The sequence below is a fragment of the Pseudonaja textilis genome, chromosome 8 (genome assembly GCF_049901715.1).
Source record: "Pseudonaja textilis isolate UNSWEBS1 chromosome 8, rPseTex1.2, whole genome shotgun sequence".
NCBI lineage: Eukaryota > Metazoa > Chordata > Lepidosauria > Squamata > Elapidae > Pseudonaja > Pseudonaja textilis.
In genome coordinates, this window is record NC_141997.1 from 25,695,521 (window position 1) to 25,708,055 (window position 12,535).

At 33.3% G+C, this 12,535-nt stretch overlaps 1 protein-coding gene across 8 annotated transcripts in view; it reads right to left on the bottom strand.

Moving 5' to 3' along the window:
* Positions 1-1,273: 1,273 nt before the first annotated feature.
* ARHGEF7 (Rho guanine nucleotide exchange factor 7) overlaps positions 1,274-12,535 on the bottom strand; it is a 93,950-nt gene continuing 82,688 nt past the window's right edge. For 5 of the 8 annotated variants that reach the window (XM_026708321.2, XM_026708323.2, XM_026708322.2 and 2 more), the window contains 3 exons: positions 8,462-8,561; positions 6,016-6,070; positions 1,274-4,071 (listed from right to left, as the gene is read on the bottom strand). In XM_026708321.2, coding sequence (XP_026564106.1) covers positions 3,949-4,071; positions 6,016-6,070; positions 8,462-8,561 — 278 coding nt within the window. In that variant the 3' untranslated portion in view covers positions 1,274-3,948. Of the gene's footprint in view, positions 4,072-6,015; positions 6,071-6,466; positions 6,489-8,461; positions 8,562-11,127; positions 11,234-12,535 lie in introns of those variants that run through there. The other 3 variants (XM_087938560.1, XR_015744579.1, XM_087938563.1) reach the window with 3 other exon arrangements.

Genomic DNA, 12,535 nt, shown 5'->3' on the forward strand with positions numbered 1-12,535 from the left:
GGTGAGCTGTGGATTCAGCATTGTTTTTGAGAGAAAGGTATCAAGAAGATTTACAAGCAGATAAAGACATTGTATATTACTGTTTAAAAGACTAGGTAACTGGATGGATATACTGGATACTGACATATGGATTGAATGACTATTCTTAATGTCTGTGTGAATTAAATACCTATTTAAAACCACAAACAGTGTTTTTGTCTCAAGTGTGTGTATACTCTTGGGCCCAGCCTCACTCTCATTTGGCTGCCTGGCTTGACTGCTGCTGTGCACTCAGCTCGGGGGTTTATCCCCAAACACTAACACTGTGTTTTAATGAGGGAAGCTCTTTAAAAAACAGAGCCAACCACAGACTCACGAGAATACTACCTGCTTGCAGAATAACATGAGGTTGCCATAAGCAGGAAGCCTCTGTAAGAAAAGTGAGCCTAGCATTGAATCGGCTGGATGCTTCTGCAAAAAAAAGAACGATAAGATGGGTGCTGTTGGGCCCTGGAGCAGGCTGAGTCCTTCAAGTCCCTTGGGTGGTTTAATGGAAAGTAGGTCTCAGCCTACAGGCTGCAACAGTCCTCCAAGACATCAATAGCTTTTGCTGTCCAACTTTAGGATACCTTGAGTGCTAGATGACCTGGATTGCCAGGTTGGGAGCAGCCCAAAGGCTGATGGTGGGATGGGGATTGCTGCAGTATCCCTGTGGTTGGTCATAAGGGTGAACATGTGTGTGCTGCAGTGGTTTTAATTTTGAAACAACGTCAGTAGTTTTGGGGTGGGTCTGTCATAACTTCCAATGGACGTTAAGTGACCAGTTGCATCTGTACAATGAAGGACAATTGCCCCCCTCCAAACAGATTAGTTTGTCCTCTATAGATGTCATTTTGGACACTAATAATTAATACAGATAAAGAACATCTTTTACCTCAATATTTTATATACATAGGTCAATTATTATAATTTTTGCTCCATATTCTTCTTTTTGTCTTGCATCTTCAATGCTGTCATCATTATCATAAATCAATTGAAGCTTAGACAAAATTTCTCAGCATCTAAAGCTAACCCTTTTATTTCTCTTACCTTATGTCATCCGGACATAATTAATAGGGGTATAAACAATGAATATTAATACAGGACCATAAAAAATCATGAATTTAGAAAAATGGGACTAAACTCTTTAAGTCTGCTTAGTACAGATTCCGAATCTAGGTGCCTTGAAGCAATTGGGGACTGATTTTGTATTTATTCAAGACAGAGCAAAGAACTTTTAACACAATCACAGGTAGTACTCAAATTATGACCTTTTATTTAAAGATGGTTCGAAATTATGAAGGTATTGGGAAAAGTGACTTATGATGCATTCTCTAAGGTACCACCTTTGAATCATCCCTATGGCCACATGATAACAATTTGGATGCTGAACAACCAGCTTGCATTTTCAATGGATAGAGTGTCTTGCAGTCAGGTGATTACATTTTGCAATCTTCCTAAACTGGCTTCCAACAAGCAAAGTCAATTGTGGAAGCTGGATTCACTTAATGGCCACATGATTCACTTAACAACCATTACAACCTTGGTAAAATGGTTGTAAAATCAAATTCAGTCACATGACTTGCTTAATGAACACACTGCTTAGTGACCAAAATTCCAATTCCAATTGTAAGTCAAGGACTATCTGAAACTGTTATTCAAACTGTTTCTCATGCTGCATAGCAGCAGCATTGAAAAGGGAAAAAAATGATACAATTTGTATAAAACAAATTGAAGAGGGGAATTTGATGATTAACTGATTTTCCTTTAATTTGACGATTTTGATTATTTCATTAATTGGGTCAGCTATTTCCATGGCCTCCAATCATGTCTTTGAAGGATACTGGACAGTTCCCCCACAACTATAATACTCACCTTAATTTTATTTCTAAAATTAAGGTTGAATAAAGCAATTTTATAAAATAAGAATCCTCCTATGCCCTCTGCCATGACAGATGTCTTGACAATCTTCAATAGATATTTCACTGAGAAATAATACACAGCACAAATCTTATTGCTTCATAAATGGAGGAGACATGCTTTAGTATATTTTCCTGAATAAAACAATTAGACAATTATAAATTATGATAAACACAGAACTGCCCTTCTAATAGTATGGCCATGCTGAATTCTCACCCCACCCTATCCCCATTACATGAAGCAATTTAGAAACTATATTGTGATATTAATATGATGGTTTCCTTGACTCTTGGTCATTAGCTGAAGTTTGATGGTTTTCCCTATTCCAGATTAGTAACTGAAGACAACAGAATTTTCTGAGCTAAAGATGTGGAATGTAAAAAAATAAAAATGTAAAAAAGACTGAAAAGGAAGGAAAACATGTTTCTATCCACTTAATGTGAAATCCAATAGTGAGAGACTAGCTTTCCTTAAAAAGAACTGATTTATTCCCCAATTTTTTTTTCAGGGCCATCACACCTCTAAGCAGAACATAGAGTTTTATACTATCCAAGTAGCAGGAAGAAAATTGAAAACAAAAAAGCTGCTTTTAACACACATACAGTTTGTGCATTATTCTTAGTATATACTTGCCTAAATTCAGCAGAAATTTATTCTTAAAATACTATAGCTAGATTTAGGTTTTCATTAATTGACTTCAAATACCAAATACCTTGAAAAATTATGTGCAAACTAGTTTGGAACATTGAAAAATGTATTACATGACCAAAATGTAATTTAAAAGAATCCATATGTACTTTCCCATATCTACATACATTTCAAACAACCAACATAAAGTTACAGCACCATAGATGATTGCTTTTCAGAAAGCCATTTTTAGTGTGTTTTTCTATATATAAATAAAATGGAGGTCAGAGGATTATTATTTTGTTTAGATCGCAGAAGGAAAAAAAGATTATGTTTGCACAGTAAAACAAGATTTGACTCTAAAGCACTACAGACATATGTTAACCTAAAACTTGCTATGTTCATGCAAAAATAATAAATAAATAATACATTTATTTCACAAAACAAACACATCATGGACTTGTACTTCTCTTATGACAACAGTACCGAGTGATTCATTCAAACATTTGCCAGTTGTTTAATATATGCACAACTACTGCAAATTCTAATATACAAATTATCTAAGAACTAGCCACTAAAAATAAGAGCAAGCACATTTGTCTTAACTTGACTATTCTGCATTTTAACATGCCAAAAAGAAACATGTAAGTCTTGATTCTTAAAATATTTACCTTTAATATGAAATGATGCCAACTGACAGTTTACTGCATTGACAGTCGGTAGTTTTAAAATTCATGTTAAAATGGTGTCTGAAGGCTTAAACAGACATAAATAAATTTAATTAAATTATTAAAATAGGCTGAATACTGGGAAATATGCTGGGAATTACCAGAAATGTTTCCTATCTGATGCCTGAGAATGCAAAATTCAAAACAATTCATCTAACAGTGTATAATTTTCAGTAAATGTTAGGAGCGTATCATCAGCCACTGCTATGTTTGCTGCTTAGCTGAAATCATTACAGGAAGACAAAAGAATACTATATCAGTCCTGATACACTGATCACATAAAATTCAAAATTATAAATATTTACAAGAGGGAGATGGATTTCCTAGCCAACTGTTGCACTTGTTGCAAAATGAGGCAGTTTAAATGGAAATAAGTAAAGACAGGTCAAGTTCAGGATCCACACTATCTGTACTTAAGTAAAGACAGCTTCATTAAATGGACTGAATATTATTATATATATAACGAAACATAATTCAATCCAGTTTAATCCTGATTGGTAGTGCTCTAAATGCAACACTGACTAAATATCAGAAGACTTCCACAGTTAGATTTGACAACTGGTCTTTCAATAGAAAGAAATATATATATATATATATATATATATATATATATATATATATATATATATATATATATATATATATATATATATATTTATAAATTCGTTTCATCCCAAGAAGGATCGTTCATACTCTTTAGAACTTTCCGGACAAGCTTTTCAAGCTCCTTACGAGCTCTTTGCTCTTCTTCCAGTGATTTCTTCATCTTTTTATTATCCTGACCAAAAAACAAAACACCAAAATACATCATGACAATTTGTTTTAAATGAGTAAAAACATTGTTTTCCATGAAGAAATTGGCTTCTACAATGAGGAGACTTTCAGAGTATATTGCTATAGATTTGTGCTCTCTTGAAATAAGTTTATCAGTAAAGAAACCTTCTTTTTTAGTTCTGAGCTCAGCATAATATTTTCATTTTGTAAAATCCTCTAAAAATGTTATAAGTGCAAATTAGGAAAAGAATTATCTTATCAGGAGAAGCTACAGTTGATATTTGATAGATGCAAACTGAGAAATAAGAGGAAATATGATGAAACATATTTCACAGGAGAATAGGGAGTCAAAGTAACAAATTCTTATGTTCAAGATTTTATTAATTTACAAAATAATTATCCAGAACTTTCTTGTGAGATAAACACAACTACTGGCTGAAATTGGAGGTCTTAAAGAATGATTCTTCCATAGTTAAACTCAGAAGCAGTACGTTGTGGCAGGTGTTTCAACCTCTGATGGGCCAGTGAATTTTTCTTAAACTGGAATTAATAGTTTGTGTAGATTGCATGCCTATATTTGCCTTTTACCTAACGTGCTCAAGGGAAGATATTTCTTCCTCCTCAAATAATATTTCCTGCTGACTTGTATTCAAACCACATTCTGACTCACCCCGATCTCTTCATTGAGCCTTAAGAGCCTTCACTGAGCCTTGCAGCTGTGTTGCTCAATGTCAGTCCAGTCTCTGATAATCCCTATCTCATCCATGACCTAATATTCTGATAGGTAGGTGTGAGACTCTACATGAGCTTGAGCCCCAGAGATCATTTGGAATTGCTGCTACTGCTGCTACTATATCAACCTCCCTACTGAGTAGAAGATTTCCTGCTTGTGTTGCTTGTTGCTTTCCTGCTTGTGTTGCTCTGGATTGGCAGTGCAGTTTACTGGACTTAAGTTGTTGTGGGGACATAATCCAGCTTTTCATAAGTACAGACTTGGAGGCAGAGAAGGAATTCATGACTCCCAGAGCAACTATGAATTCAATTCAGTTTACTGAGGGCCTAATCCACACATGACCTGTTTGGCCTGGGTTTCACCTCAGGATAATAGCAATGTCATCTGGCATTATTAGTGCCTTGTAATGGAAGAATCAGTCACTGTTGACCTGGCTACTTTTCACTGCAAGAAGGACCTAATTGATCTGTCCCAGAGATGTAATGTGCCTAATATGATTCTTGTTCCTGAGGCTTTGATGTATAATCAAAGTCAGGTCCTAGTGGCTGAAATGATAGGGAGATGACAGTCTTAAACTGGATCGTGCTTGGGAGGATTATAACTGGGTGGGCAAACTTCAGGTCCCTTCTCTAAAACAGTGCCATCTGTAAGGACTACAAAGGCATTCCTTTTTTGTCAGGCACTTGTCCTCTGGAATTATCTCTCCCGTCTTCTATATTAGTTTGTTCCTGAACTTGAAATGCCTTTGAAAAGGTATTAAAAACCTATCTCTTTCCTTGGGTCCTGGGGTCAGGATAAAAAGAGTCCATCTGGAGGAAGTTAATAACTGAACTGAATGTTTCTTTTCATTTTAACAGAACTGTCTACCAATATTTGTTTATTCTTAGTTTATTGTAAACTGTCCAAAATCACATTTGGGTACTCATATAAATTTAATAAATATTCAATTCCTGTTCATATTTTTACTTATAAACTACACACGCAGAGAGAGAGAGAGCGCTTAAATTGCCAAGATTCATATTAGATTGGATTACCTATACAATCGATTATGCATGAAGGTTGCTTAATTTCTAATTCATTAGTGAATTGATATTACATATTGATTTTCCTGCTAATTCAGAAGCACAGTTTTAAAAATAGCCAACCTGTTTTTGACATAACTGCCATATTCTATCATCTTATTCTCAATTGTAAAATATATTATGTTTTACCAACCTGTCTTAATTCCTGTACTTCATCCCTCAATGCATATACTGTGTCAACAAGACTTCTAAAATAGAAAATTAAGATAAAATACTATAAACACATATAAAATTGTATTTTACATCAAAAAATTATATAATGTGGGATGAAAAAGATACAGAAGAAGCTATTGAACCTGCTCTATTTGCAGTAAATTTGGGGCTTTTCTGGTATTTCTTTAAGACTTTGGCGGGCACAGGAGAGGGAATAAGCTTATGAAGCTAATTACTATAAAGTAACTTGGATTAGGGATGGTTCTGCTATCAAATGCTGTTCAATTCTATCTGTTGCAAACTTTTTTTAAAATAAAGCATTTCAGATGTACATTTATATAAAAATAATATAATTAACAACAACAAAACACCTGCAATCCTACATACAAATAAAAACAGAAATCCCAGGGTACTCAAGAACGCCACCTTACCACAACACTGATCAACTCCCAGCTGGCACAAGGGCAAAAGAAGATGCAAAAAGAAAAGTTAGAGAACCCAAGATTACTAGAATTGGTCTAAACGGGCAACAGTGGACTGATGGGCCACATTTCAGGCAATTAAGTAATGAATTTCTATAGGATATACATATATACAGTCACATGAAAAAGTAAGCACACCCCATGTAAAGTTTTTTTTTTTTTAACAAATGGGGACATATTCATATTTCACCTTCATTCAAATAGCATTTAAAGATAAAGTTCATGTAATTTAATAATAAAAACTATGACTTTACAATCATTTATTCAATAAAAAATTAAGACATTTCCTTCTGTGGAAAAAAATAAGAACATCTTTGGCAATAATCCCCTGGTATTACTCCTTTTAGCAGAAATAACTTCAAGTAGGCATTTCTTATAATTATCTTTGACACTGACTAGGAAGAATTTCCAGTCCTTGACACTGACTGGGAAGAAATTTTCCCTACTCCATGTAGATTTTTTTCAACTGTGCAGTGTTTGAGGGATTCCCTGCATGTACCACCCATTTCAAATTATCCCAGGACATTTTGATGGAATTTAGATAGGGCCTTCCAGAACTCAATTTTTTCAGCTATCCCTTGGTAGATTTACTAGAATATTTGTTGTCATTATCATGTTGTAATTATCGTGAGTGTCAGTCTTCTGACAGATGGCCTCACCTTATCCTCAAGCACCCTTTGGTGTAAGGAAGAATTCATAGTGGATTCTATGAGGGTTAGCTGTCCAGCCCTTAATGCAGCAAAGTAGCCTCAAATTATGAACATATTCACCAATGTGCCTTACAGTTGGTGTAGATCAGGGGTGTCAAATTCACGGCCCATGGGCTGGATGCATCATGCGCTGGCCACGCCCACACTTGGTTTAGCAAAAGGAAGTTGCAATATAGCACATGATGACGCCGTGATGATACAAGTTTGACATCACTGGTGTAGATTCTTCTGGTGAAAGGCTATCTTTAGTTTTGCCAAACATATATTCTGGTATTGTGGCAAATGACTCTAACGTGCCTCTTTTCCCCAGAGTACATTGTTCCAGAAATTATAAATTATTCATGAGCAAACTTTCATCTTGCTCTGATTTCTTTCTGGGCAGCAAAGGTTTCCTCCTGGCATACTTCCTGTGTAAAAGTAATTTATCTTTCAATTGATAAGAGTCATGCATTTTGGCATGAATAATGTTGAAAGCCATCTGTAAACCAGATGACAACATTCTGTAATTTAAGAGATTTCTTTCCCGCACCCTATATTCTGCTCTTGGGTTGAACTTATAGGGACAATCACACCTGTACAAGTTGGCAGTTGCTTGAAATCTCCAGTTGTAGATGACCTTCCAGATTAACAAATGATTGATATCCCATTGCTTGGCAATATTTTTAAATCCCTTCCAAGACTCATAGGTATCTATAACTTACTTTCTGAAAATCTCAGAGAGAGCTCTTATAAATCAAGGCATGGTGATACTTCAGCAACAAAGAACAAATCAAATTAACTGTCTGAGATTTCAGTAAGACAGTTTTGTCCCCTAGGCTCTCAGACAATATTCTAATCATCGGCACCTTATCTAGTACACAGGATTCTAAGATAGAATTTTAGATATGCGAAGTAGAGACAAATGTACGGGTGTACTTACTTTTTCCACATGTGAAATCTGTATTTATGTTTATTTAAACAAATGGAGTACAAAATGTAAATGGTGCAGGATATATTGTATTAGATCCTCTTTATCAATATTGTTGAAATGAAGTTTAAATATCTGTATGTTGAAACATGAAAAAGTCAACAATTTCTATGTGGTGTATTTACTTTTGGCACTTGACTGTATATTCCATACTTCCTTATTATTGAGATACTTACATAACAATGCAAATATTACACACACACACACACACACACACAAAATGATATATAAACTGTTTAAAACTTTGTTTCAAAGAAATCATCTTACTTTTCTTCTATCACAGTTTGACCATTACTTTTTGTTTCTTCTACAATAATTTTTTCTTCCTCTGGAAGTAGTACTTGGGGAGCAGATTCTTTACGGGAGTCTAGTATAAAATGATAATAGAATTAAAAGACAAAACATACTTTTAGGCAGATATTATAATTAAAGTTCATAGGAGCAGTTGATCTTTTATTTGCTTATATATTTTATAGATATGCATTATGTAGCAGTCACTGTTTATTATCATTGGCTTCAATAAGAAGGGTCGACAAACTATGATGTAAATTTTTCAACCAGCATTAAATTAGGCAAAAACTGCCAAGTTAAACTAACTGTGTAACTGTTAGATATAAAGCTAGTAAAATAAGCAATAAGCAATGATTATAAAATATTCTGTTGCTCAAGAAATTATTGTGATTATTAAATACGTTCAGTTAAGATTATTATTTTAGAAAGTGTCTGAAGATGTTGCTGGTAGCTACAAACCCGGTTATATATAAAAACAATTTTCAAATTATTACTGCACTGCTATCAAACAATTCTAATTACTACAGTTGACTTCAAGTGTCTAAATATCTTGAAATTTAAATGTCTTTACTAGTACGGTAACCATATTTTTCTGAAAAAAATAAAAGGATAAACTTGAAAGGGGATCAAATCTGAAAGAGGTTCATAAGGATAAAAACAAATGTTTATACTTATAACTTTGCTTTAGAAAGGAAAATTTAAGACCAAATCCAAGAAAAAAATTACAGAAACACATTTTCTAATAAAAATATCCAAAATCAATTCATGTAAACTTATTTTTAAAACACAATTCAATTTCCATATTTTTCACATAAACGTGAAAGGCTGTGTATCAATCAGTATGTTGTTGTATGTTAAAGTTAAATAACCAAAATAAAGGACAAAAGTGAATTAAAAATAAATAAATCTAAAAGACAGCTTTGTGATATAAAGGATTGTCTTTTATAATACGAGATATATAGTCACTATACTTTAAAATAATCTTTCACATCTTTGTGCCACCCATATGTTATCACTGCCCTTAATCTTCAACCAACATAACTTTTCACAGCTTTTCTTCCCACTGTTTATTCTGTGGTAAAAGACTAGTACTTTATTGATAACATTCTGAAGAACAAAAACCAGCATATTCAGAGGTGCAATTCCACTGCAAAAAATACTACTATCACACAACCTGTAAATTTAGTTTATATAACTAATTATAATTTATAAAATTATACTAATTTTATAAGCGTAGTGATAGCAATATTTTCCTGCAATGGAATAACATTTCTGACTCTGCAGAGTTTCTGAATACTTAACATGAAGTAAAATTCTATTTATCATTGGACAAGGCACCAACTTATCAACTAAATAGCTGGGGAAAGGATCATTATGATACAGATTGAGTCAGAAATGTTAAAAATATTTTTAAAAATATTAATTCTGCATATAGAATTAAAACAAAACTATGGTACAAACATATTGCAAGTGAATTCAAAATAAAAACTTAAAAGTAGATTGAAAAAATAGTGATCTGTAGTGAGACAGATGTTAACTGAAGGAAAAACTACACAAAACAATGTTTTAAAGTTAAGTTACTCAAACAACTCAGGAAAGTCATTTCAAATGTAAAAACATGGCAGAAAGGAAAAGAGAAGGATTGAAATTAAATAATGGAGGCACAATCCTTGGGTTATGAGAGAAAACTAAAGAGTATATAAAACTATTACTAGAAAAATACCAATAATTTTAAAGTAGGATGATGATTTCTGAGAAAAAATATTAACTTTATTCTGAGAGCCACAGATAATTCACTTAATATTAAGCCTAGGGGTCCATTATCTTACAAGTGGTACCACAACCCAGTTAACCTTTAAATAAATAGTCATTTATATCCATTGAAATTAATAAGAAAAGATATTTAATAAGGTATATCAGATCAAGTTTTCAAAGAGGTTGATGATGCAAACCTCAATTAATTCACTGTTACTTAATCCAGTCTTCTTTGGAAGCATGTGAAACCATATGAAAATGTCATTTCTGCCGCAAATACATATTACCCAATATAGAAACATGTTTAAAGTTTTGATTCCATTAACACAGAAAGAAATTTCACCAGGGAATGTTTTGCCAAAAAATCCAATAAAATATAAATAATACGTGACTGAACTCCAATGTTCAATACAATTTTCAAAATGGCAATTTCCTTTTGCAACGTAGCATAGGAAAGCAAAAAACCCCATTCCTACCTGCTATTATAATCCTCATTATCACATAAACACACCTGCCCAAGTACGTTCCGCTTGCAGGTTTAAAAACATCCCTTTTAATGTTACCTTTAATTTCAACCTTATTGCAGAAATAAACCCAAAAGACAATGATAAAAATTCCAAGAGCTGCAAGAAGTCTGTAGATAGCAGCACTTTATTACTAATTGATTAGCCCAAAGGAAAAAGAAGAAATTGTTAGACAGCAAATAAAACAACCACAGTAAAAACCAATAATTATAATATTGGAACAGTCAAAGTATGGCTTATTTTAAAAATAGTAAAACAAAACTTAGCCAGGTTAAGGGAAATAACATCACAATAATTGGATTACAAAGATTAATAAAATGGATCTAGGTAAGCTGGAAATCTGACTAGATGGGACATTATTACCTGCAGCTGGGTGTCTTTATAATTGCAGCAATATAACAAAACATGGGTTTAATGTTTCAGGAAGTCTGTAACATATTGTCCAGTAAAAGAATTTTTGCTGTAAGCCCTGAAAAATAAACAGCTGGTATTTAGGATTTCTTTATTCCTCTTAAAGAATGATCAGGCAACCTTTGCCAAATTGGTTAGATATACATTCGATTATATATGGATGTTCTAGAAATCTACTTTCTGTATGTAAAGAGTCTCTTGGATTTGCATGATGGAAAAGAAAGAATGCAAGGATACTAGCACAGATTTCTCAAATTCTGTTGTATCTGAATCCATAAAATGAGGCACAGATTGATGTGAATATCTCTATGTATAAAATCAAGATTTCGTTGGCATTTCAGATTGAAATTTTATTTTCAATTTTATATGTATGTAAGCTTATGGGTTTTCAGGCTTTGTAGAACTACCTACTTCAGACTTGCACAGACTTCACTTCAGACTCCCATTCTACCTTCACAAATCTAACCAGATTAAACATTAACAATCTGTGGATTCCTCTTCATTTCTTGTGATTCCCCAAAGGGACTCAATTTACTTCCTTAAAGATTAACTTTTTGGTTTAATCACAGCATATCAGGAGTTTAGAAATTTGTTCAATAAGCATGCCATTAAATTTTTAAACTAGGGGAGATTAATAAGTACAAACGCATCATAAAACACTCACACTCAAATTTTTCTTAGAGATAACTGACATTTAAAAAGAGGAAACACATTTGATAAAAAACAATGGCTATTATTATTAATGCATTCTGCCAAGCATCTGTGATGACTTGAACTCCAAAAGTAGAGTCTATTGTTTATATCTGATCAAAGTCCCAGGGGAACATAAATCTTGTTCTTCAGTAGATTTCTGTGTTCCTAGCCATTTATTTCCAATGTCTGCCCTACTGTTTCTGTCAATCTTCAAGGTTTAGGCCTGCTATCTTTATTTTGTTAGAAGGAGAGGTTTAATTGAATATTGTAACAATATTGGACTGGATAAATAATGTATCAGAAAAGTTACTGTATATCTCACTAAACCAGCCTTCCATATTTTTGATAATAGCATGAATCTAATAATTGCTGTTGAGAAATAGATACTTTGGAGCTCTCAAAGAATAATTTTTTTTTTTCCAACAGATCCACACAACTCTTTAAAATTAGATGTAACCTATATTAAAACTTGATACTGGAAAATGTCCTTGAAGTTCTTGATGTGGTTTCATGTCTTTATGAGGAAAATGCTGAGAGATCAGATGCAGGAGCTGATGATGGACATGCCCGTATGTATTTTGCTTAAAGTAATGTACTTCTAAGCTATCCAAAAAGAAGAAATGAAAACATGTAGGTTTTTTTCCCTCCATATTTTGTAGAATTTAAT